At 35.2% G+C, this 22,930-nt stretch overlaps 1 protein-coding gene across 5 annotated transcripts in view; it reads right to left on the bottom strand.

Annotated features, from left to right (window-relative positions):
- Nucleotides 1–22,930, bottom strand: part of PDS5B (PDS5 cohesin associated factor B) — a 197,080-nt gene that overhangs the window by 114,264 nt on the left and 59,886 nt on the right. For all 5 annotated transcript variants that reach the window (XM_069540023.1, XM_059996004.1, XM_059996005.2 and 2 more), the window contains exons 2-6: nucleotides 8,765–8,891; nucleotides 5,336–5,539; nucleotides 2,288–2,374; nucleotides 2,082–2,179; nucleotides 1,310–1,436 (exon numbers count right to left, since the gene is read on the bottom strand). In XM_069540023.1, coding sequence (XP_069396124.1) covers nucleotides 1,310–1,436; nucleotides 2,082–2,179; nucleotides 2,288–2,374; nucleotides 5,336–5,539; nucleotides 8,765–8,872 — 624 coding nt within the window. In that variant the 5' untranslated portion in view covers nucleotides 8,873–8,891. The remainder of the gene's footprint in view (nucleotides 1–1,309; nucleotides 1,437–2,081; nucleotides 2,180–2,287; nucleotides 2,375–5,335; nucleotides 5,540–8,764; nucleotides 8,892–22,930) is intronic.

Genomic DNA, 22,930 nt, shown 5'->3' with positions numbered 1-22,930 from the left:
ATAATCCAAAAAATATTTTGATGTCTATGAACATTTTTCATTTCTACTTTTCCTAACCATAGCTTCTTCTCCTTTCATATGTCTAGCTATCATACTTTTTAACTCTTATGCTTCTAGAGATTAAAACATAAAACTGTTATCTTTAATCCTTTTATAGGTATTTAATGTTTTTATCTAATAAATATATTATCTGAATTTTTACTTAGTGTCTGATTTTCAGTATTGATGGACTTCTTAAAAGTTTGGAAATTTTGGATTATGAGGTCATTTTTAATGAAGCATTATATTTGTGAATGCTGTGTAGCTATAAATTTAAGTTATATCTTTCCAGAAAGGTCTTAATTTTGCAGAGACCTTTATACTGGTGAATCACAGAACCATATTTCCAACTGCTTACTAGAGTGTTAGTCATTTTCAAAGAACGAAACATACAAAAACACACACAACACCCACACAACTTGATTAATATCACCCAGGCAAGAAATACTTGTGTCATCAACATATCCTTTTCTCCAAGTTAGTAAAGACTTCCCCTTTCTTTGTGTGTTTTTTTTGCAGTATGCAGGCCTCTCACTGTTGTGGCCTCTCCCGTTGAGAAGCACAGGCTCCGGACGTGCAGGCTCAGCGGCCATGGCTCACGGGCCCAGCCGCTCCACGGCATGTGGGATCTTCCCGGACCAGGGCACGAACCCGTGTCCCCTGCATCGGCAGGCGGACTCTCAACCACTGCGCCACCAGGGAAGCCCAAGACTTCCCTTTTAATTTCACCCCTCCCCGCCATCTACACCATCACTGTCTTTTACCTAAGGCCTTATTTGTGTTCCTTGAAACATAATCCTATACAAAACTGAGTTATTACAGATACTTTATCACATGTACTAACTCTGTTATTTCTTCATTTAATTAGTGACTAATAAGTGTATCATGTTTTATTAAACACAAGTGATGTACATTAATATTAATCAATAAAAGTCTCCAGGGCTTCCCTGGTGGCGCAGTGGTTGAGAGTCCACCTGCCGATGCAGGGGACACGGGTTCGTGCCCTGGTCCGGGAGGATCCCACGTGCTGCGGAGCGGCTGGGCCCGTGAGCCATGGCCGGTGAGCTTGCACATCCGGAGCCTGTGCTCCGCAACTGGAGAGGCCACAACAGTGAGAGGCCCACGTACCGGAAAAAAAAATAGTAATGATAAAATAAAATAAAAGTCTCCAAAACTATAAAGCAGGATAAATTGCATTTTAAATGTAAGCAAATTCTGGACCCTAATATTAACAAGCTTTCGATACATTTCAATATATATTGCTACTTACCTTATGGGCAGGTACCAGATTTACCAAAACTGTATCCAAAAGCTCCTGAGATACTGTATCACCTTCACAAATAATAGAACTCATGAGATCCACCATATGCATATGAACTTTCTGATTGTGGCCATTGCTGAAATTCAAAATTGATATTTCATTTAAAGTATATCTGAAATTTATAAGATTTAATCATAACATAGAACATTACACTTTATTTTAAACTGATACTCAGGTATTAATTAAATCAAGTTCTACATATTCATTTAAAGCTTCCCTCTCTTCCAAATCTTACAATAGCATCCAAAATATTTTTTAAATTACATTTCCAGGATTACTTTTTCCTAATTTTTACCAGTCTCACAATCAAAAGTAATTAAATCAAATGCAACTTTAGTTTTGCCTTAAATTCAGAAAATCAAACTACTTTGCGGAAGTTAATTCTAGTAGATAAATTTAAGGAATACACAAAGAACTCAACTATTCACATGAATTAAGGAGTCAGTAATATGTGATTTAAATAAAAGAAAATAACATAAGCCAAAATAAATTTTATATTGGCTATAGATTACCTTATGCCACTCTTATATTATTCTCTACAGTACAGAATTAAGCTGTATTCACTGTCCAAACATCTATAAAAATTATGTTAATGAGTTCTTAAGTTATAACTCTTAGCCTTCCAATATTCATCATAGTTAACAGTTTATGCAGATTCACCTGTAAGTTAAAAATTCTTTACATTTAAAAAAAGATTATATTCTTTGTAAAGTAAACTTACTTTATAACTGAAAATAATGTTCTGTATAATTGGGTAAAAATTTCATTGCTGTCTTCCAACTCAAAGCATATGTTATATGACTTGACCCAAGCAATGTTCTAAAAATAAGACATAAAAAAGGAAAAGGGTAAAATTTTAATTAGTAAAAATATACAAGCACAAAACCCAGTTTAAAATGTCATCTCAAGATAGAATATATTGCTTACCTCAAGTAAATAAAAATACCTATTGAATTGTGGGCTCTTTGTATCCTCTAGCCCCTTCAACTGCCTTGTTATAAACATAAATATATCCTTTAAAAAAAAAAGACAAAGTTTTGTTTAGATTATGAAAATATCCACTAAATTCCTAAAGATAATTCAGCACTCATGTGTATCTATCATGATAAATTGTAAAGAACCAGTTTAAAAAAATTCTACTTGGCTGGAATTTTTTAAATGTGCATCATCATGAAAACACCAAATATCTTACTGCCCTTTAAAGGAAAACGGTAAATCATTTACTATGATCTTAAAGTAGAGAAAGAAAAACACCTTACTGTAGGTTAAAAAAAAACAGACCTGAAAATGGAGTAAACTAAAATTTATGCTGTCATTAAAACAAACAGGTTGCGATGACTGAGAGCTGAACTCATCAGGTTTGCTGGAATAGCACTATATATAGTAATTATATAGCAAGAACATGGTTTAGGAAACTTGAAATTCCAAAATAAAATCACCAAGTGAGAAGACAATAGATTGCAGAAGCTTAGAAGTTTTAAAAAGACCCACAGAAGTTAACTCGTCAAGCTTCCTACCTTGTCATTATAACTACTTGTTCTCCCCTACCATTTATCAATCTATCCCCATCTCTTGCTTTCGGTTTTTTACTGCACACCCCTTTATACCTGGGTAAAAATAAGTTCAATATCACTTTGAGTCAAATTTTTATGACGATAGTTTTTGAAAAATTTGGAAAAGGTTAAAATTATTAAAGCTAATTCTACAAAGGAAGCATGTTAATCAATCAAAAAGAAAAAGATGTTTCCCTCATAAGTAAAACGATAAACAAGCATTTCTTAAAAGGGAAGAAATAGGATATGCAGATTACTGAGTAGCTTTTCAAGAAAAATACTATCACAAGTACATCCTTCAAAAATGGTTACTTTAAAAAAAGGTACAGTTACTTTGTTAGTAGTACTGCATAAAATATGTCCTCCATGAACGAACCCTTTCTGGTTCGACTAAGAGAGAACAACTGCTGTACTGAATCTACCTGGAGATGGAAAGACAATATTCATTGATCATCTCTCTAACAAGCACTGACCTAAACATGAAGCTGGGTATATAAAAAGGGTTTTCTGATGACAATAACAAACTGACAGTGGAAAGGTAAGGATCAAAGTGTCACAATTTTCTATTATTACTACTGTAGACAAAAATACAAACTTGATACTAACCAAAACAGAGTGAAAACTATTCTATAAGTATTCAGAAACACCCTCAAATAATTTTTAATACTACCCCAATAAAAGAAAAAAGTGGCATTTAAAATAAGAGCCAAAAAAATTGACCAGAGGGGGAAAGCGGGTGGGGGGAAGAGGGGTGGTGGGATGAATTGGAAGATTGAGATTGACATATATACACTGATATGTATAAAATGGGTAACTAATGAGAATCTGCTGTATATAAATAAGTAAATTAAATTAAAAAAAAAACTGACCAGAAAAAATAAAATGCTTAAAAATTTTAAGCTAGATTCTAAAAACTCTAATTTAATCATACCTCTTCAATATTCTTCTCAAAAACTGTCCTATTATTAATAGAAAAGATTTGTAGCTATTCTTTTGGGAGGACTTTCATTACCCCAAAGCCTTGAGACAGATCACTGATAAAGCAAACTGAGAAATCCACGAGAGGTAGAAGAAATCATGTAGCAGCACTCTTAAGTTAGACTTCCCTCTTCATGAGAATGCCAACAAAACATCTAGTGAGGACGAGCCACAGCCCACAGTCAACCAAATACAATTACTCCTTAAACCAATTAAGTACCTCAAATTAAAGGTTCACAATTAGCAATCAGGATATACATCTGGGTACACAACTCCACAGGCCAGCTCATATTATCTACTTTAAGTCTCTCACCATTCTCAAATCTTACAATTCAATTTTACTTGTAGATGACAAATATTGTCCCCTACCTCCCTCATCCTAAGATATATGAAACAAGCGTGTCCACGGCAGTTTGGGCATTCCTTACTGGAGTCTTGGCTGACTTGATCAAATGAGCAGGTTCCTCACTCCAGTTTTTAAGAAGCAACTCCCTGAGTTCAAGAACCGAGTCTGGGTTGTTTTTCACCAACGTAAACCCAGTTCCTGACATATAATAACTAACATCAATATTTGTTAAATGAAATAAACCTAAATTGTCTTTTTGTTCCATACTGGGTCATCTTCCTAGGGACTCATTTCCTAACCAACAGTTTCCACAATTATCTTTTATTATTGTTGGCTTTTCTAATTTTCTTATAACTTGCCTCATTCAATAAATTTTTGCACAGCTCTACTTATTTTCATGCTTTCTACCCACTGGATTAATCATGCTATTCTCCTTCTTTTCTCATCTTTTAAAAATTATTTCATTCACATGCCTTTACTTACAACTACCATAACCAAGTACTAAGTATGCTTTCTACCTTTCATTAAAATTTTGTTCATTGTATTTTCTTCAAAACAATTCACATCACACCTTACATTAAGTGAATTAGGATTCATATATTATAAATTCAGACTTACACTAGATACTGTGTTTTAAATAATGAACATGGTCTTCAATATGAATTTTTAAAAAGGAAAAGCAAGTGTCCCCAACTGATACTGAAATACCACTAATGATGACATAATATAAATAGTATAGGGAATTCCCTAGCGGGCCAGTGGTTAAGACTCGGCACTTTCACTACTGTGGCCCAGGTTCAGTCCCTGATCAGGGAACTCAGATGCCATAAGCTGTGTGGCATGGCCAAAAAAAAAAAAAGTATAGAAAACACTTTACTAATCAACTTCTTATTCTGAAGATCAGAAATTGTTTTACAAAATTAAATACTAATGGGGGGTAGGAAATTCTACAGAAAACAGAAGTACAATAGTTTAACAAAAGACTGCTGCAGCTAATGTCAAAGAATCTAAAGAAATAATCGAAATACTTTAATTCCCATTTTAGACAGAAAGATAAAGTATCAGTCAATCTTGGCAGTTCTTTTAATCAGTACTTGCCTTTAATTTATCAGGGGATGTGTAAGGAGCTTCAGGAGCATAAATCCTAAAAATATCAGCAAGGCAGCAGGCTACCAGTAATCGAACATCTTTATCAGGATGCTTGAGGAAAAAATCTGAAGCAAGATGTAAAGCTAGGTTTAAATAGAGCTCCTTTTCTTCTTCAGAGTCCTGGTCCATATCCATGAAAGTTTTCACAACCATCTATATAAAAACAAAATAATCAAATAATGAAATCCTCCATGTAAAAATATATTTATTTGAAATAAAAGCCATATTAATTACAAAGGTTAACTTCCAATAAATACACTTTCATGTTTCCCCTAAAAGTATCTATCTGAGAGAACAAGACCTTTCTGAACTATAGGGCAAATACAACTTTTCTTTAAAAGACTAAATAGGGCTTCCCTGGTGGCGCAGTGGTTGAGAGTCCGCCTGCCGATGCAGGGGACACGGGTTCGTGCCCCGGTCCGGGAGGATCCCACATGCCGTGGAGCGGCCCATGAGCCATGGCCGCTGAGCCTGCGCGTCCGGAGCCTGTGCTCCGCAACGGGAGAGGCCACAGCAGTGAGAGGCCCGCGTACCACAAAAAAAAAGACTAAATAAAATACTTTTCATTTACCCATCACACCTGCTAACCAGATTTTAAAAGTTTAAAAGTAGCTTAACATAGTACTTCTAGTCTCACTTTTACAACACTGAGCTAAAAAAGAATATATAAACATTCAAGAAAGGATGACAAAGATGAATCCCTAAACATTAAAAAGCTACCATGAAGTAACTACTGTAGCATCCAATTAAATATTTCTTGTACCACAGTTAAAGACAATATGAGATGGACAATTCATTAGTAGGACTCAATGGCATGTATGGAGTGAGCAGAAGAAAGCAAACATTTACATAAAAGAAGTGGGATGGAAACTACAATGGTGAAAAATCATATAGTTTGAATTCTGTGAAGAGCTTTCTCTAATTTTAGTATCAGCAGTCACAAGGAAGCCTCAGTCTGTACTATTCCTACTTCACGTAAGACTTGACAAAATTGCTGAACTCGTCAGGGACATTTAAACACAACTTTAATGCAAAGGTGACAACCTGGCATCCACTAGGTGGCGCTACAAATACTAATCAACAAGTAGGGCTGGACTTGGTCTTTGAGACATAACTGCATGGATTTCCACTCTGCTGTAGAGTTAGACTTCTGAGTAATGAATTGTCCAATGTATTACTGAATTCTCAGAGCAGCTGTGGGTAACAGCGTTCCTCACAGAGCAGACCCTCAGTTCTACTACACCAGAGGCCAGAACCATCAGTAGACTAATCTTTCCAGTCTGACACTACAATTAGTTTAAGGGTACAATGTCCAGGGCTACTCTCCTAACTTTTTAATTTTATTACTTTTAAGATATATGCTTTGATGGCTTTGATGTATTATGAAAAAAGACAAAAAAAAAAAGCTATATGCAAGGAACTCTTTCTTTCCCTGGAATCGCTTCACAAGAGTGAGAGATTCAGTATATTTTGAATAAAATGTTGTAAGAAATTCTAGAAATTACATAAACAATGACACTTTACATATTAGCAAGTTTTTATAACTTATAAAACTTATACCTGTACTTGTACATATCAAAAATTACCATCATCCCACATTAAATCCTTCCTATATTTCTCCAAGACGGTTGCTATAAACAGTGGGCAGTGTAAATCAGGAAAAAAGAAAGAGAAGAAAAGTAACCAGATTATTGCTGAGCAGAAATGTCTACAAAATAATGAAAGCTTACTACAAGCACTAAATGTGAGCACTGTGGAAATCATTCCACCAAAACTATCAATAAAGTTTATTCAAGGGCTAGATAATGGGAACTCCTCAATACTGTGACCAACTCAAATGGTGTTATAAAACTCATGAATAACTCATATATGAGTCCTCTAAATTAAAAAAGATGTCTGAGAAAATATCATCCATAAAAGACACTAAATGCTAAATGCTTGTAAGTATAGTCTCTGTGTTCAATGTTCATTTCTTAGCAAACAATAGGATGATATCATTGCTGAAATATAAACAAATCTGAGGAAATAAATGTATTCTTTCTCTAAAAACTTAATAGGTCAAGAAAATCTAAATACATAGAAATGAAAAATTTCATATCTAGGGTTTGTAGCTTAACCATTTTTTTTTTTTTTTTTTTTTTTTTTTTGCCATACACCGGCCTCTCACAGTTGTGGCCTCTCCCATTGCGGAGCACAGGCTCCGGACGCGCAGGCTCAGCGGCCATGGCTCACGGGCCCAGCAGCTCTGCGGCATATGGGACCTTCCCGGACCGGGGCACGAACCCGTGTCCCCTGCATCGGCAGGCGGACTCTCAACCACTGCGCCACCAGGGAAGCCCTGTAGCTTAACCATTTTTAATAAAATATACACAGTTCCCAACTAGATATAATATCCACATATTGGTAAATTTAATCTGCTCAAAGATGTCTTTTGCTTTGAATAACAAACACCTTATATCTGACATTCTAATACTTTATGCACAGGATATAATACTAAGACTTTATGTGAAACTTACAATAGTACTAGGGTCTTTTTCCTCTAATAAATAAACCATGCAACAATAAAGTAGTACTTCAAGGCTCCTGGGTCTTCAATGATTAATTAAGGTAAGTCTTTTACACTTGAAATACTGGTAAATATTGATAATGATATAACAAGCAACATGTCTAGGTAGATACAACATTGAACTGAAAAAAATGCTCAAAAATAAAGACCATCTGAACTAATCAGCTTAACAATCTTCTTGGCCACTCTGCTCTCTTAACCATTTTAATCACGGAGACTATCACTGCCTCGAAGACAAAGATGAAATATTATTCAAACAAATGTGAAGAGAGTCTAACCATACAGTGACTGCCTCACGAATGGAAGTTCACCATCAGTCTTGACTCACTGCTGTACATCAGAAGCAGAGAGCTAAAAGTAAAGCTCTTTAACCTACTTTCAAAATACAAGAAAGTAAAATACAGCCTTAGTATTCAGTAGAATTAAAATTTCTTTTCTCAAATTAAAATGGTTGCTTTTATGAAATAAATGAGATATAGGAGGAGACAACTTTCTAAAGATAATAATGAGTATAAGCGTATTGTGGGTTTGTTCTTTATACCCAAGTATAGACAGCCCTAGAAAATGTAAGCTTCACCTTTCTAATTGCACTCCCATTAACAATAGCTAAGGAAACCCTACAGTTCTTTATCTACTCCACTCTCTTAGCTCCTAATTACAGCTAATTAGTTTTGGCCATGAGACATTTTCTGCTTTGATTTGCTTGAAGTTGCCCTAACAAGATACAGCCCTATGTGATTTCCACAGGTGTCCTCCACCAGCTCTGCTTATCCTAAACAGATGTGCAAAGGACATAACCCAATTTTACTCACCTTTAACCGTCTCACCATTTCCTCTTTAGATATTTTATCTGAGATTTCCTTGACACCAGGAGGATAGGTAATTTTTCCATCATTGGTCCTTGTCTTTGAATGAGCCATGATGGAAATATCTTTACCCCTAAAACGAGAAAACTATTAGATGCAAACCAAAAAATAAGTATCAACAACATTCATAATAAACATGAAAAGGAATCTCTCCCTACAAAAAATTATAACTACTTCCTAATTTATAGTAATTCACTTATCTAATTAATGAAAATCATTTTACTGAATATTTCCCCAATTTTTAAAATTTTATTTTTACTTTCCATTAGTGGCAAGCTAGGTTATTTGCACTGACCCTCCAACAAAAAAACTCTAAGTGATTTTATTTACTTACTTATTTACATATATATAAAATACACACAGCATTTTTTTTAATAGCACCACAAATTACTTGGGCCAAAATCTAAGGGAATTCAGGAACCCAGAGAACTAAATGGAACTTTATATCCACTTACACCCTGAAGGCACCTGCCAACCCTGTCAAATCCAGAGTTCAGTTTTGCTGATCTTATGGAAAAAGAAGGACAGAGTCCTGTCAAGGAAGAACATCAGAGACCCTCCTGACATTAATGTGGAATACTACCCCAACCCAGAAAAGATAATACCTGCAAAGGAAAGAATTAAACCAAGTCAACATGTGCCCATGCTGCCATTACCACCCACAGGGACAGCAGAGAAGGCTGCCTTGGTATTAAGCAGAGCAAAGTAATAGCAGATACAAGGGAGGAACAGCTAATTAGTTTTGGCCATAAGCCTACACATTTGCTGAGGTTCACACTGCCTACGTAGTCCAGAGAACCTCAATACAAGAACTCAGTGACCCTCAACTGGTAACACCCCCATAATATAAGTACATTCAAGCCCTCCTAGAGGAGGGCACCTTCATGCTACACTTCAAATAATCCCCATATGATGTTTCTACGACAATAAGCATTATCAAGTCAAAAATAACCAAGCATCTAAGCAAGCAAGGCACAATGAGCAAGAACCAGCAGAAATACCAGACCCCCCAAAACTTCAAATACTACAACCATCAAATGGAATATAAAACTACTATACAACTGTATAGTAGCCCTTGAACAACATCGGTTTGAACTGCATGGGTCCACTTATACACAGAACTTTTTCAATAAATACTACAATACTACACAGCCTATGGCTGGTTGAATCCGTGGATGTTTGTAACAGTGAATACAAAGGGTCAAGTATAAAGTTACACGTGGATTTTGAACTGCGGTTGCGGGGGGGATCAGCACTCCTAACCTCCATTAGTTCAAGGGTCAAATGCATTTATAATTTTAAAGAAATAAAAGATAACTTTAAAAATCTACAAGGAATAAAAAAATTATACAGTAAATTAAAAGATATGAACAAAAAAGACCTACTAAAAATGAAAAAATACAAAAATTGAAAGTAAAAACTTAATGGATGAGTTTATTAGCAGATTAAGAAAAGCTATGAGACTTAATGAGCTACAAAAGATGTCCGAAGAAATTATCCAAAAATACAGAACAGAGAAACAAAAAACTGCAATACACAAAAGAAAAAGTAAAATAGCTTAACTTATGATTCATGGGAGTACCAGAAGAAGAGGAATAAGGCAGAGGCCTCTCTATGAGGTGAATATCATAAATACCAATTCACAAATTCAAGAAGCCAAACAGAATTAAGTTCAAAATAATAATTCCAAAAAAACACACAAAACCTTATAGAAGACATATTACCTTCAAAGGAACAGTATTTAAACTAATAGTGACTTATCACTAGCAACAATATAAACCAGAAGACAGCAAAATGTCACCCACAATGTGGTTAAAGAATATAATTGCAAAGCTGAAGTTTATATCCAAGGAATATAAGTTTTAGGAATACAGTGAAATAAGGACAAATGAGCCAGACAAAACTTGAAATGTATAATAAATTACTATATATAGTACTTAGAACAATATTTAACATATATCAGTATATTATAATATGGTATATATGGTGTACATGATCACATTAAAAGATCAAGATTTTTAAACTTCAATATAGAGAGATTACAAAAAAATTTTTAAATAATGATATGAGATACTGAAAGTAAAAGGATGGAAAAAAAGGATGCAAACACTAAACAAAATAAAGCACTTAAGCTAAACATAAATTAACAAGCATAAATAAGTAGGCCCCCAGATACACTCCTTGGTATTTACTCAACGGAAACACATACCTGCGTCCACTACAAGACATAAAGATGTTCATAGCAATACCATTCATATTAGTCAAAACAGAAAACAAAAATACCTATCAACAGTGGAATGAAGATACATTGTAGTATAGTCATACAATGAAATACAACACAGTTATGAGGGTGAATAAGCTACTGCTTCACACAATATGGATTAACATTACAAAGAAAGTTAGGTGAAAGAAGCCAGATATAAAACACTATACATAAAATATGACTACATTTCCAGAATTCAAAAATAAGGTAACCTAGCCGATGATGTTAAAAGTTAGAATAGTGAATTCCTTTGGTGGGAGATGTAACTTGAAAGAGGAGTAACAGAATATTTCTTGGGTACAGGTAATGTTCTACTTATATATCTGGATGCTGGTCACACTACTGTTTTCACTTTGTATAAAGTCACAGAGCTAGCCATTTATAATTTTTATACTTTTCTGAATTATGCTATACTATACTTCAACAAAAAAAAAGAAAATCTCCAAACATTTAAAAATGTAAAGTGCTTTCTAAGAATCAATGAATCAGGAGTAAAGAAAAAAAAATACGCGTAAGATCAACAAAGTAAAAAATCACAGGCCAATCTTACAATTTTTGACATAAAAACATTTAAAAATTTAGACAAACTGGAGAAAATCTATACCTTACCAAAATTTACTCAAGAAGAAAAAATGCCACTAAGAAAGAAAATCAATAATCAATAAACCTTTCCACAAGGACAAACACCCAAGGCTACATGACTTTACTAATGAGTTCTACCAAATAACTGAGGAAGAAATAATTCCAATGTCATATAAATATTTCCAAGGACGAGAAAACAAGGGAATCCTTCCCAACTAATTTTATGTAACTTAACTAGCATAACCATGGTACTAAAACCCAATGAAAAAAATAAGAGAAAGGAAAAACAATCACAGACCAATCTTTTCTGTGTTTACAGATACAGTATTTTTAAATAAAATATTGAGAAACCAAATGTAGCTACATATAAAAGACTGAGTTTAATCCAAGGAATGCAAGGTTGAATTCATCATATTTACAGATTAAAAAAGAAAAACCGTGTGATAAGGTCAAAAATGAAGAGACAATGATAAAAATTCAACATCAATTCTTGACTATAGAACAAAATAGAAGAAAAAGCTCAACAAACTAAAATTTATATGAAAGTTTCCTTTATCCGAGAAAGGTAGGGTGCTATAAACACCCTACAGCATAAATCACATTTATTGATGACCTTTTGAAAGTGTTCTACTTGTTTTTAGGACCTGTAAAAACATACCTGCTATCATGACTTCTATTTCACACTGTAATAGAGATGCTAGTCAACACAGGAAGAAAAAGGCATCCAGTATAAAGATACAAAGTAAGGAACAAAACAGTCATTACCTGCAGATTACGTGATTATGTATACAGAAACTCCAAAGATTTATAGATAAAACATCAGAATTAATAAAATTGAGTTTAACAAGGTTGTAGAGTAGAAAAATCAACATGCAAACATCAATGACCTATAGCTAACAAAATACTTCACGGCAAAAGACTGAATAATTCCTCTCAAAATCAGAAACAAGACAAGGATGTCTGCTCTCACCACTCTTATTCAACGTAATACTGAAAGCCCTAGCCAGCACAATATGGCAAGGAAAAGAAAATAAAGGCATACAGATTGGAAAGGGAGAACTAAAATCGTCCTTACTTCCAAATGACATGACTGTCTATACAGACGATTCCTGGGGAATCTTAAAAAAACAAAAACTAGTTCATCAAGATTACAGGATATATTGGACTTCCTTGGTGGCACAGTGGTTAAGAATCCACCTGTCAATGCAGGGGACACGGGTTCAAGCCCTGGTCTGGGAAGATCCCACATGCTGCAGAGTAACTAAGCCTGTGCGCCACAACTACTGAGCCTGCACTCTAGAGCCTGCAAGCCACAACTACTGAGCCCATGCGCCACAACTACTGAAGCCCGCGCACCTAGAGCCTGTGCTCCACAACAAGAGAAGCCACCGCAATGAGAAGCCCATGCATTGCAACGAAGAGTAGCCCCCGATCTCTGCAACTAGAGAAAGCCCACGCACAGCAACGAAGACCCAACACAGTCAAAAATAAATAAATTTTTTAAAAAAAGATTACAGGATATAAAGATCAACATAAAAATCAAATTTATTTCTATATACTCCCAAGAAACAGAAACCAAAGTTAAAAGCACAATACTACTTTCAATCACTACCCTCCCTAATATTAATAGAACGTTTTAGTGCAAACCTAATAAAACATATACAGAAAAAAAAAAGAACATATACAGGACTGGTATGCTGAAAATTACAAATCACTGATGGAAAAAACCACAGAAGATCTAAATGAATGGAGAGATATACTATGTTCATGGACCGAAAGACTCAAGATTCTTCCCCAAACTGACCTATGGATTTACGGATTCTAACAACATCCCCGCAAGATTTTTCATAGAGACAAGCTTATTCTAAAGGTTACCTAGAAAGACAAAGGAACCAGAAGAGGTGAGCTAATTTTAGAATGAAGTGAGAGGAACTCATTCCACTAAACTTTAAAATTTCCTATATAGCCGGAGTAAACAAGACAATGTGAATTTGGCAGAAGAACAGACACACAGATCAATGGAACAGAACAGACAACCCAGAAAGAGATCCACACAAGCACGTCCAACTGATTTTTTTTTTACAAAGATACAAAAACAACTGAATGGAGCAATAACAGACTTTTCCACATATAATGCTGGAGCAACTGAATGTAAAGACTAAAAAAACAAAATAAAAAAAGACCTAAATACCTCTTTTTTTTTTTTTTTTTTGCGGTGTGTGGGCCTCTCACTGTTGTGGCCTCTCCCGTTGCGGAGCACAGGCTCCGGACGCGCGGGCTCAGTGACCATGGCTCACGGGCCCAGCCGCTCCACGGCACGTGGGATCTTCCCGGACCGGGGCACGAACCTGCGTCCCCTGCATCAGCAGGCGGACTCTGAACCACTGCGCCACCAGGGAAGCCCCCTCATACTTTTATACAAAAATTTTATATAGATCATGAACTTAAATATAAACTGTAAAGCAAACAAAAAACTTTTAGAAAAAAACAGAGAAGAAAATCTTCAGTACTGAAGCCAGACAAAGAGTTTTTAGAAATGACACCAAAAGCAAAATCCATAAAATTAAAAATTGATATATTGGACTTCAAAAATTAAAATCTTTTACTCTGTGAAAAACTGTTGAGAATGAAAAGATAAGCTACAGAATGGGAAAAATATTGAAAATACATATATGACAAAGGACTTATATCTAGAACTCTCAAAAGGATACTATAAAAAACCAAACAACCCAATTACAGGATGGGCAAAAGACATGAACAGACATCTGAACAGGATATACAGATAGCAAATAAGCACATGAAAAGATATTCAACATCATTAATCATTAGGGAAATGCAAATTAAAACCACAATGAAATATCACTATATACTATTAGAATGGCTAAAATAAAAACTAGTGATAATATCAAACATAGGCAAGAAAGCAAACAAAATGAATCTATCACACATTGCTGGTAGAAATGTAAAATAGTACAGCCATACTTAAAAACAGTCTGGTAGTTTTTCATAAAACTAAACATGTATTTACCATACAAACCAGAAAATGCACTCTTGGGCATTTATACCAGAGAAATGAAAGCTTCTATTCAAACAAATCTGTACAAGAATGTTTATAGCAGCTTTGCTCATATACCTTAAAACTAGAAGTAATCAAAATGCCCATCAATGGATGAATGGTTAAACAAACTCTGATAGATCTGCATAATGAAATACTACTTGGCAATTAAAAAAAACTGTTTTACTGATAAATGCAATAACTTATTACTGAAAGAGCCAATCTCAAAAGGTTATATACTGTTATGCTCCCATTTATTTAACATCCTCAAAAACGACAAAACTATGGACATTGAGGACAGATTAGTGGTTGCCAGGGAGCATGGATGAGCATGACAAGTAGCACAAGAGAATTCCTTTACAGTTCTGTATGTTGACTGTAGTGGTGGTGAAATGAATCTATACATGGGATCAAACTACACAGAAGTACACATACACATACAGGGAGAGAGAAATAGCGAGAGCAAGAGCGAGCAAGCATGGAAAAAAGTGAGAAAACTAAGGTCTGTAATCTAATCAACAACACCATGCTAATGTTAATTTCCTAATTTGATATTGTGCTACAAGTTACATAAGATGTCACCACTGGCAGAAGATGGATGAAGGGTTCACAAGACTCTAGGTAGTATTTTTGCAACTTTATGTCCATAATTATTTCAAAATAAAAAGGTTTTAAATGCAAAACAATCAATTATATTTATATAATAGCAACCAAAAACTTTAAAAATACAATTCACATTGAAATGCATAAACTACCCAGGAATTAATCTCACGAAAGATGTGTTTTACAGAGAAAAATCATAAAGCTTTATTAGTAGAAGTTAAAGAAAATTTAAATAAATAAAGAGATATCTTGTTCACAGAAGTCTCAAATATTATAAAGATAGCAAATCTTCCCACACTGATTATGGAGTCACTACAGTCCCAATCAAGCCCAGGTTTTGATATTTAAAGAAAGATGACAAGTTTAATTTTTTAAAGTCGTAAATTTACATGACATGTACATTCAAAAGGCCAAGAATAGCAAGATACTGAATACTTAAGAAAAACACAGTGAATGGACTTTTCTACCAGATATCAAATCCCTTTAGAAAGCTAAAGTAATTTAGATGGTGTGGTATTGGAGCAGAAAAAGATCAATGGGAAATATTAGCCCAGAAATAGACCCACACAACGTGAATGTAATATATGAATACAGTGGCATGGCACATCAGTGAGAAAAGGAGAAAACAAAATTAGAAGTTCTAAATATTGCTTAATATTTTAACAATATTAAGTCTTCCAATCCATAAACACTGGATGTCTCTTTATCTGTCTTCTTTTATTTCTTTCCCCAATGTACTGTAGTTTCCAGTATGTAAGTCTTTTACCTCGTTAATTTCTAAGTAATTTGTTCTTTTTGATGCTATTATGAAGGGATTGCTTTGTAAAATTTTTTTTCATATAATTCATTGTTAGTACATAGAAATGTAACTGATTTGTTCATTTTGTATTCTGCAACTTTACTGAATTTGTTTATTAGTTCTAAGAGTTGTAATAGGGTCTTTAGAATTTTCTACATATAAGATCATGCCATCTGCAAACAGATTAAATTTTACTTCCTCCTTTCCAACATGCATGCCCTTTACAGTTAGCCCTTCATACACGAGTTCCACATCCTCACAGTCAACCAACCGCAGATTTAAAATATTCCCAAAAACATTCCAGAAAGTTCAAATGGCAAAATTTGAATTTGCCACATACAGGCAACTATTTATGTTGAATTTATGCTGTATTAGGTATTATAAGTAATCTAGGGATGATTTAAAACATATGGGAAAATCTGGTTATATGCAAATACTACACCATTTTATACAAGAGAATTAAGCATCCTCGGATTTTGGCATCCAAGGGGGATCCTGGAACCAATCCCTGACGGATACCGAGGGATGTCTCTATTTCTTTTTCTTGCCTACTTGCTCTGACTAGGGCTGCTAGTACTATAGTGAATAGAAGTGGCAAGAGTGGATATTCTTGTCCTGTTCCTGATCTAAGAGAAAAATTTTTCCATTTTTCACCACTGAGAAATGCAAATCAAAACCACAATGAGGTATCACTTCACACCTGTTAGGACAGCCAAAAAAAAACACGAACAAAAGATAAAAAAGTTTTGGCAAGGATGTGGAGAAATGGGAACCCTTGTACATTGATGGTGGGAATGTAAAATGATGCAACCACCATGGAAAAACAGTATGGAGGTTCCTTGAAAAATTAAAAATAGAACTATTATATGATCCACCAATCCTAATCCTGGTTATATATCCAAAAGAATAGAAATCAGGATCTCTAAGAGATAACTACACACCGATGTTCACTGCAGCATTATTCACAATAGCCAAAATATGGAAACAACCTAAATGTTCAACAGATGAATGAATAAAGAAAAAGTGGTGTATACATACAATAGAATATTATTCAGCCTTTAAAAACAAAGAAAATCCTACTATTTGCAACAACATGGATGGACCTGGAAGACATGCTGAGTGAATTAAGTCAGACACAGGACAAATACTGCATGATTCCATTTACATGAAGTATCTAAAATAGGCAAACTTATACAAGCAGAAAATAGAATAGTGGTTGCCAGGGGATGCGAAGAGGGGGAAATGGGGAGTTGTTATTCAACAGATATAAAGTTACAGTTATGCAAGATGATTCAGATCTAGAGATGTGCTGTACAACACAGCACCTATAGTTAACAAGACGGTATTATGCACTTAAAAATTTGTTAAGAAGGTAGATCTCATGTTAAGTCTTCTTACCCCTTCCCCACCCCCAAAAAAAGGCAAAGGACACAAGGAAACTTTTAGAAGTGATGGCTGTGTTTATTACCTTGACTGTGGTAACAGTACCATAGGCGTATACATATTATGCATATGGCTGCATGTCCAAATTATGTGTATGTTCAAGTTGCATACATTAACTATGTGCAGGTTTTTCTGTGTATCAATTTTACTTCAATAAAGCTGAAGAAAGAGGGGAGGGGAAAAGATGAAGAAAGGAGGAGCGGGGAGAGGAGGAAGAAGAAGAAAAAGAAAAGAAAAGAAAGAAAGAAATGGCCAGTGGGCAATTAGATCTCCAGAGAAATGTCTGAGCTAGAGACAGATTTGGAAATCCTCGCTGATAGATAAAACCAGGGGCACATGACAGCATTCAGGAATGTTTTTATAAAGTGACAAGAGTGATAGGCCAAGGAAGAGATGAGAGAAGACCCATCTTTGAAATGGGAAGAGGAAAAAGAGCTTGCAGAACAATCTGAGAATGATCAAAGAGGCTGGGGCTTCCCTGGTGGCGCAGTGGTTGAGAGTCTGCCTGCTGATGCAGGGGACACGGGTTCGTGCCCCGGTCCGGGAAGATCCCACATGCTGCGGAGCAGCTGGGCCTGTGAGCCATGGCCGCTGAGCCTGCACATCCAGAGCCTGTGCTCTGCAACGGGAAAAGCCACAACAGTGAGAGGTCCGCGTACCGCAAAAAAAAAAAAAAGAAAAAAAAAAAAAGAGGTGGGCGGAGAACCCAGAAGGAAGCACTGTCAGAAAGGAAGGAGCACACCAAGTTTCAAGAAAGGAAGTGGCCAAAAGTACTGGATACTGCAGAGAGCTCAAGATGAAAGCTTAAAAAGAATCCAGTGACAGATTAATTATAAATTGGCATGAGAGATATTACTGGACTGATAAAAATGTTCTAAAATTCGATTATGGTGATGGCTGCATATCTCAGTAAATTTTATGGTATGTAAATTACTCCTCAATAAAGTTGTTTAAAATTTTTTAAGTTCTGAGACACTTTCATATCTCTATGGAAAAAAAAATGACATTGTACCCATTATCTCACACCATATACAAAACGAATTCCAGGTCGATTAATGACCTAAATGTTAAAGCAAATGTAAAAGCTTTTAGAATATAATGTAGGAGAACAACTTCATGACCTCAGATTAGGAAAAGCAAGAATCAAGCCCACAGCTGTCTGTGTTCCTTCAACCAAAGAAGATATTCAGCAAATGCAACAAATCATTCCACAGGAAGGTTAAGTATAAACATGACAGGATTCCCAGTTTTCCACAGAACCTGGAATAGAAGGAAGTCTCTCTGCCTTACCTCAACAGGAGCAAAAGTTGTTCATCTTCCATAACAACAGATATACCATTGTGACCACAGACCGCAGCTAAATAATGTAGACATGCTGCCTTCGTAGAATACACTGATCCATATAGTCAAAACTTTATCAAGTGCCTATTACTTGCATGACTTCTTAGCAGTGACTAGAGGGCAAAATGAGGTAAGATAGATCTCAAAATCTACAAAGGAAATAGACTTTCCCCCTAAATAATTAAATCACAATGAATTCTGAAGTTATCAACAGAAATAACAAAAAATGAGCTTGGAAAAAAAAGACTGAAAGAAAACCCACTTCCATACGTAGATGGGGATGAAATACTAATAATATACAGAACAAAAGGACAGAGAAAACAATTTGAATAAATCTTAGAGAAGAAAGTTCAGAATTTGTTACTGGTCTAAAACCATGACAGAAGGAAAAAGTAGAAGGAAGTAAAGAGAGCTAAGAAGGAAAAGACAGAGCCAACAGAGAAGCAGGTTACTCAGTTTCTACTTCAGTTTTATAAGCAATAGTATTGTAAGCAGAGGTTTGAAATACATCTGTGAATATTCACAGGCTGTTTCCTCAGAGTAAGATAGACTTAACTGGCCTCTCTCTACCAAGCAAACTCCATGTACATTAAATTCTCAAGTCTATGTTTAAACTTCCCCTGACCTCTCCAGGCAGAGCTAGGCTCCTTTCCCTACAGCTAGGCAAACTCTGAACATATCATAATTAGCATTTATCACATCATATTTAGTAAACTTATTTCTATGTCTGTTTCTCCTACTAGACTGTGAGCTCCTTAAGACGAAGAGAGTATATATCATTTTAGGCATCCTTACAGAGCCTAGAACAAAGTAGGTGCTCAGGAAATACTTGCTGAATCAATGACCAGAACTATTTTAAGAGATGGTGGCTCCAACAGGAAGTACAGACTAGACAGAGGAGAAATCAAATACACTAAAACCAGTTAGGAAATTGCTACAAAGTTCCAGGTAAGAACTAATAAGGTGCAGACTGCAGGCAATGACTGGAAAATAAGAAAACTGATGCAAAGACCATGAATGATTATTTGAGAGAAGTAGAAGACGATTACAAGATTCAAAGCCTTTGTTCCTGGAAAGTCAATTACTGAAATATTTACCGAGATTTTACTTGGTGTGATATAGCACTCTAGGCACTAGGAATACAATGGTAAGCAAAACACATACAATATATGCCCTCATTATAGCATAGATAGGGAAAACCAGAGAGAGATCAAATCAAGCCTTTGGAAATATTAAGTTTGGAATACAAAGCAACTGGAGATGTAGCGCGGAAGTTCTAGAGAAAAGTCAACGACAGAAAATATTTTAGCTCATGTTTTGTGGGCTTACAATATCAGTAAAAAAAAATGTGTAGGGTGAGCTGAGATACCAAGACTGAACTTTGAACTTTGAGAAATATCTATATTGATGGGGGAGAAGGGAATCAGGAAAGAAAAGAGGGTCAAGAAAGACAGAAAAATAGTTTTTTTTAAACTAGAAAAAAATGAAGATTAAGAGGTGGTATATAGGGTTAGTTACTTCAGAAATACACATCACTGGTACAAAATAACCTCAGCAAATACTCCCTTGGACTTGGTAAGTTGATCTCTTTAAGAACTTTCTGGAGAATAACAGGAATGAACACCAAATTACAAGGTAAGAGAAAAAAGGAAAGGAGAAAGAGAGAGACGAAGGGGAGCAATGCAGAAGAAGAAAGGAAGGTTACAGGAAAGAAATAGGATCTTCAATTGTTATCTGAAGTCAAAGGGAAAGATACATTAATATATAGTTGCTCCTCTGAGGTAAAATAGTGTCAAAGAAATTTTTTGACATTCATCTTTGTGGAATTTCAATAATATACATTATGGTAGAGCAGATACACTGATAATGAGAAAATGATAACTTAAAAAATTATTTATATAAAACTGACCTGTGTCAGAATCCATTTATACACAGCATATAAATGTATATAGTATATATGTATATATTAATTTCAAATATCATTATATGCATGTTGTTATAAATATTTATATTTTGGGGTCTGGAATGAAAAAGAAACATCAGTAATTTTAAAAATCATACTAACAATCCTAGAAAAGAAAAAAAAAATGAAATCATCATTCTTCCTCTGATACTATCAGATGTAAATAAATGTTCACAAGATGAAACTAATAAAGACTGCAGTAAAAATATTTAAGATCCTTTCAATGAATGGAAAAAAAGAACAAAGCAGTCACTGGATTAAAGAGCAAGGGTAAGAGCAATAGCAATAGTCATTTTTTAATTGATCTGGGAATAAAGAAGGTATCTGCCATTTTCATGATGATTTTTCTTAAAAATCCAATATGTGACATGTTCAGAGACACAGAAATCAAATCAAGCCACTACTAGAATCTCTACTTGGCCACGTTTATGAAAAGCTGTTTTTCCTCCTGGGACTTTACTGCAGGTTTAAGGTGGAATTAGAAGGAAGGTGGAATTAGAAGGAAAACAAGATTTTGCGAAGAGTCTTACAATTGCAAAAGGCAGGCTTCCCAGAACCGGTACCTCTTATAACCAGCAGATGGTGCCCTCCATAAATACAATGCTTCCAGTACATAGTCATTACATAGTATAAGAAGTTGGGTTTATTCTTGGCCAGAGACAACTAAAAAACTAATGAGAGTGTGTTCTAAGAAAAAATAGACAAAATAAATTACGTTATTCTCCCCTAAATATATAACCTTAAGACTACATTTACATATTTTCCAACTGTTATAAAAAGCTTTTTTCCATATAAATGGAAACTCACCATTCAGCTTGAATTATCTTTATTAATTCAAATTAAGTATATTTAATAGTTATTACTATATATTCTGGTAATACAAAGTAATTTTTAATGCTTTAGGAAGTCCTTTTAGAAAGCAGGCCCATTTTGTTCATATTTTTAGTGTTTATTTATAAAAGGTTAAACATATGGTTACTCTCTTGCCTACATTCTTTTTAAGGACCATCAATGTTACAGACAGGAGTAGTATTAAACTAACTGGTTCAGACAGAAAAAGAGCCTCAGGCCCTAGAACTCCTCAACTAGCTCCAGTTTCTAATAACACGAAGTGTTGTATCAAATCCCTTTAAAGTAGTATTTTTATATAAATAATGATAATATCTCTCATTTACTGAATGATTGGTATTTTGGAGTTAGTAGTCAGCTCAATGTCCCATTCATTGACAGGATAAAATTACGTACTTTCTCTATTCACATCAAACCCCAAGCACACATTCTTGTACAACCCCCCACTATCAGCAGACTGCCTCTACTTCATTGAGAAAACAGAAGCTCTGTCAAACAGAAACTTCCCCAGTCTCCCACTACTAAATCTACTTGCCTATCTACATTTGTACCTATTCCCTTCTTCCTTTATGTTACCAAAGAGTTGGTAAGCCTCCTCACATCAAAAACTAATCCCTTCTCAAGTGCACAGAATCCCATCCTCTACAGGTCTCTCAAAGACTTTCACTTCATTAGTTATCTCCTCTTTCCTCAGCATCAGCATCCTCCTTCCCTCAGTATTCAGTGTAAGTACTCTGTTCTTGAGTGGACAGAAGGCATTCAGGCAGGAAGGGAGAGAAAGTACAACATGCCTGCTTAGACTACAAGTACCCTTCCAGCTACTGTCTTCTCTCTCAAATTACCTTCATACCCAAGCTTCTCAAAAGTAATCTGCACTTCTTCAGTTCCCATTAGCTTTTCATACTAATCCAATCTTGTTTCCAGGATCCTCCATCACCAGCAATAATGCTTTTGCCATAATCAGTGTGACCGACTTCAAAAACGAGAAAAGATTTTTCTCTTCCCTGTATCTACACCCTTGCAATGTGACTTTGTGGATCCTCCCATCAAGAAGAGTGTTTTTCCAGCCCTTGAATCTGAGATGGTCTTATGACTTGCTTTGGTCACTGGGACACTGGCAAGCTTAAAAAGTGCTTGTGCTTTGGAGTTTATTGACTTACTGTTCTTGGAACTCTGCTCCTAACAAGTGCACAAGCACAGAAGTTATCCCACTA

Source organism: Delphinus delphis, chromosome 18 (genome assembly GCF_949987515.2).
Source record: "Delphinus delphis chromosome 18, mDelDel1.2, whole genome shotgun sequence".
Taxonomy (NCBI): domain Eukaryota; kingdom Metazoa; phylum Chordata; class Mammalia; order Artiodactyla; family Delphinidae; genus Delphinus; species Delphinus delphis.
Note: the sequence above shows the minus strand (reverse complement) of the source record. Positions and strands in the feature narration are given on the sequence as shown.